Source organism: Temnothorax nylanderi, unplaced genomic scaffold, assembly GCF_030848795.1.
Source record: "Temnothorax nylanderi isolate EJ_2023f unplaced genomic scaffold, tnyl_v1.0 TNYL_tig1131_pilon, whole genome shotgun sequence".
In the NCBI taxonomy this organism is placed as follows: domain Eukaryota; kingdom Metazoa; phylum Arthropoda; class Insecta; order Hymenoptera; family Formicidae; genus Temnothorax; species Temnothorax nylanderi.
The window spans coordinates 23,483-27,615 of record NW_027250193.1 but is presented as its reverse complement, the minus strand read 5'-3'; the positions used below and the strand labels follow the sequence as shown (position 1 = coordinate 27,615).

The 4,133-nt window shown below is 44.9% G+C and overlaps 2 protein-coding genes across 2 annotated transcripts; both read left to right on the top strand.

The window, feature by feature from the left end:
- The first annotated feature begins 278 nt into the window (after nt 1–278).
- On the top strand, nt 279–1,481 carry LOC139786733 (uncharacterized). Its single transcript, XM_071725856.1, has 3 exons — nt 279–379; nt 443–749; nt 855–1,481. The coding sequence occupies exons 1-3, from the start codon at nt 279–281 to the stop codon at nt 1,479–1,481; spliced, it is 1,035 nt and encodes a 344-aa protein (XP_071581957.1).
- Nucleotides 1,482–2,570: 1,089 nt separating this feature from the next.
- LOC139786734 (uncharacterized) lies at nt 2,571–3,503 on the top strand. The gene is made up of 2 exons (XM_071725857.1): nt 2,571–2,722; nt 2,833–3,503. Exons 1-2 carry the CDS (start codon nt 2,598–2,600, stop codon nt 3,395–3,397), a joined length of 690 nt encoding a protein of 229 aa, XP_071581958.1. The 5' UTR covers nt 2,571–2,597; the 3' UTR covers nt 3,398–3,503.
- Nucleotides 3,504–4,133: the final 630 nt, after the last annotated feature.

Below are 4,133 nucleotides of genomic sequence, written 5' to 3'. Positions count from 1 at the left end.
CGGACGATTGCTCGATTTTCGAGGAGAAGAGATCACCGTCAGATTACACGTACGACGGCGACAGCGATAACGCGCGACGTGTGAGATGCTCGTGTTGAACGACTCGGAGCACGCGACAGATAAGAATATCTTTACGACTGCGACGATCGACGATATCGTCAAATCGACATTCGGTGGCGTTAAAAAAGAGACGAGAAAGAAGCTCAACGCATCGAACGTTAAATTTTTACAATCTCTGGGATTCGCGGTACGAAACATCTGAAAGCTGACTGTGAACGATGACTGAAATTCTTAACATCGGAGGCGAGCCGGTCTTTGACGATCGCATCGTCAAGATCGAGACTCACACGTACAACCCGTACGCCAACACAACGTTCGAGTATAGCGACGAGATACGAATACCCATACAACAGCAGGATCTGTATACGTTGCCGTGCGAAAGTTTTCTCTACGTCGAAGGAACATTGACGGTGACCAGAGCAGCCGGCCAAGCCGATAACGTGGTATTGGGGAATAATTGTGTCGCGTTCATGTTCGATGAAATTCGATACGAGCTCGACGGCGTGGAGATTGATCACTGCAGAAACGTAGGAATAACCAGCACGCTCAAGAACTACGTAACGGTATCGTCCGACAGAAGCGTGATCCTGAGAAACGCCGGCTGGGAGCCGCAGAATAACGCGAATGGATACTTCAATTTCTGCGTACCGCTCAACCTGTTACTAGGATTTTGCGAGGATTACAAACGCGTGGTGATCAACGCTCGTCACGAATTGGTCATAATACGATCGCGCAACGATAACAATTGTCTGGTGGGAAATCTCGCGTTGGAGCCTACTATCAAAATACTCAAGATACAATGGCGAATGCCTCACGTGGTATTGAGCGAGATCAACAAGCTGTCGATGCTGCGCACCTTGGAAAACGGACGATATCTAAGTATGGGTTTCCGTTCGTGGGATCTGTACGAGTATCCCCTGTTGCAGAATACGACCAAGCACTCGTGGGCCATTAAGACCGCGACTCAGCTTGAGAAACCGCGATACGTCGTCTTCGCTCTGCAGACGGGTCGGAAGAACGTCATATCCGCGGACACGAGCCGATTCGACGACTGCAAATTGACCAACGTGAAACTCTACCTAAACTCGGAAGTCTATCCGTATGACGATTTGAATTTGGATTTTGGTAAACACAGATGGGCGATTCTGTACGATATGTACGCGCGTTTCTGCAAGGGCTATTACGGATACGAATATCTCGAGCCGAGTCTCACCGTTTCGACTTTTCTACGCAACGGCCCGTTCGTGATCATCGATTGCTCTCGACAAAACGAATCCGTCAAAAACGCCACCGTGGATGTCAGAATAGAATTCGATTGCATGGAGAACGTACCGCCGAATACCTCCGCGTACTGTCTCATCATACACGATCGCGTGATCGAGTACAATCCGTTGACCAACGTAGTGCGCAAAATAGTCTGAGTGTTCGCGGCAACGTCGACGAAAATTTTCTCTCTCTTTCACTCTCGATACAAATTTATGAGAGGGAAAAAAGGGGAGCAGGATATATAAATCAGAGTGTCGCGAAACGCGCGTCATTTCTCTCGATTCACGCATCGAAGAGAGAGAGATATCTCTTCATGTCCGCACCAACGTTCGTGGACCTGCAAGGTTTCGTCGTCGGGATGAAATTTGTCGTGAAGGAGGCGGCGGTGCTGAGAAACGGAACCGTTCTGGCGCATTACATCTTTACATGCCCCATGCCGTGGAATCTCCTCACAAAATCCGACAAATCGTGCGCTTCCTGGTTGATTCGCAATCACCATGGATTACGATGGGAAGACGGAAACGTGTCGTACAGCAAGGTGAAGCGTTTAATTACATCGGCAGTGCTCGGTGAGGAAGAGGACAACGACGACGACGACGACGACGACGACGAAATGCCTACTCTCGTGTACGTCAAGGGATGCCAGAAACGAGAATGGCTGGTGGATCTGCTTGAGAATAAAGCGAGAAAAAACCTAAACATCGAGACTCTGGATGCGGATTACGAAGATATCGAATCTTTAAATATTCTAGATGCTACCGATACTATGCGATGTGGAAAACACGTTAAGAATTGCGCATTGCAAAATGTATTAAAAATATTTAACTGGTGGTCGAAACGTCAGGGAGAATTGTCATCTTTTTAAAAAATAAATTTTATATGTATGTGTAAATTTTACAACGTTTAATTTCCCTTCCCCATTAGTCGATAGTGTACAAAATTAAAGAATAAGTAGGTATACGTGACGAATTCTAACTCGAGAGCTTCGAGGGGGGGGGGGGTATCAGGTTTGGACGAACATGTCTGAACATGTTTCGCGGTTGACGTCATGCGGAGAGGGGGTATACGTCTTAATAAAAAAAAAACATCCTACCTTAGTCCCCTCTCCTAAATTTCAGAGCGCTGATTGCGCGTTCCAGAAACATTAATTTCCCCCTCCTTCATCATAGTTTTGAAAGTTGCCGCGTATATTCGATTAATTTTACAACGACGATCAGTCTTGCATCGACCGCTTGTATCAACGGTCCGCGTCTCCATAACCGAGAGAAAAAATGTTCAGCTCCGCTGAAGGAAGCAGCAGCAGCAGCAGCGGTGGCAGACGCATGAATTATTACGTACCGATTCACGATGGTGATGATGATGATAAAACTCCATCGTACGAGAACAAGTGTAACAAGTAAGTTTTCGTTTTTTTTTTCTTAAATTATAAAGCTTTATATTTTTTAAAATTGCAAATTATAAATTGTATTATTATTTTGAAAGTAATCTTATTTATTTTTTCTACAGCATTTCGTTGGAGCGTCGCGCGGTTCGTATACTCAGCAGACGATACGCGTTGACGGCTACGGGATACAAATTCCTTGAAGTTGGCGTTAACGTGGGTCCACCGAGTTACGTGGAGATCGCCGTAGGAGATAATCGAGGAACGGAATTGATACTGTCCCTCGAAACGTGGAAGGGATTCCACGAACAACGGCGGAACATTCAGAATTTCCTTCGATACACTAAAGATACGTGTGATTTTATAAGCGTTGGACCGCTAACGTTGAGAATTTGTACGATTAACGGTGTCAAACTCGTACGTCTCGAGTCTTTAAACGTACGCTTAACGATGACCGAATCGACGTTACACCGTATGCTCGATCTTGATCTGTGCATCGACGCGATGTTCCATCGATTGAGTAGAATTGTCGAGACGGTTGATGTCAAGTTCACGCAATTCTCCAAAATCGCGTCCACTGTAACGGATCCTACGCAAGTGTTAAATGTAATACGCGATAGCGATGCCTTCGATAAACATCAACTCGTCGATTGTGAGCTCGCAGCTTTATTTTTTAGTGCGCTTCCGTAGTACGTAAGAACAAAAAAAAAAATGTAAAAGAAGAATAAAAAAATGTATTTTTTTAAATATAAATCATGTCTTAATTTCTTCACACGCATTTACATTCGAGCCGTATATGCGACGTTCCACTCGAGCCACTTGAAATTTAAAGTATCGTATATCGTACACTATGAAGCGATGCTCCGGCGACGCTCGCCTATGTGGTGCCGATGCTTCAACGAATCCTTGCTTGCTATTGTAATGCTAGATATATTTTATCTTAATTACTTTTCTCTGAGCTCTAGTTCAGTCCTCTGCAGTCAGTTAAAGTCAGTCCTCTGCAGTCAGTAGTGTGAAAACGTTCGCGAGCAAAGAATATATAAGAAAAAAATGGAAAGATTTCGTAGACGTAGAATCGAAGATTGTATTGAAATCGTTCACCCTGCCATCGGGGTATGTATATCTAATACCGTTGCGTGCGTGTCGCCCGGTATGCTTTTCGAACTCCAAGCTGAAGCGTGCAGCGAGCGGTCTTTTAATAAACGAGTCGTTATTTCGTGAGTGCGCGAGTGTGAATGAGTGTCTGAGAGAAATCATGGACTCACTATCGACCTGGGCGTAACATTTTTGAAAAGCATACCGGACGGCATGCATGCATGCAACAATACTGTATGCACATAACTGTATATTTAAATATATATTAAATTAACCATTCTGTTAACGTTATAGTGGGTGTGGGTCGATAACGAACCGATGTACGAGATCG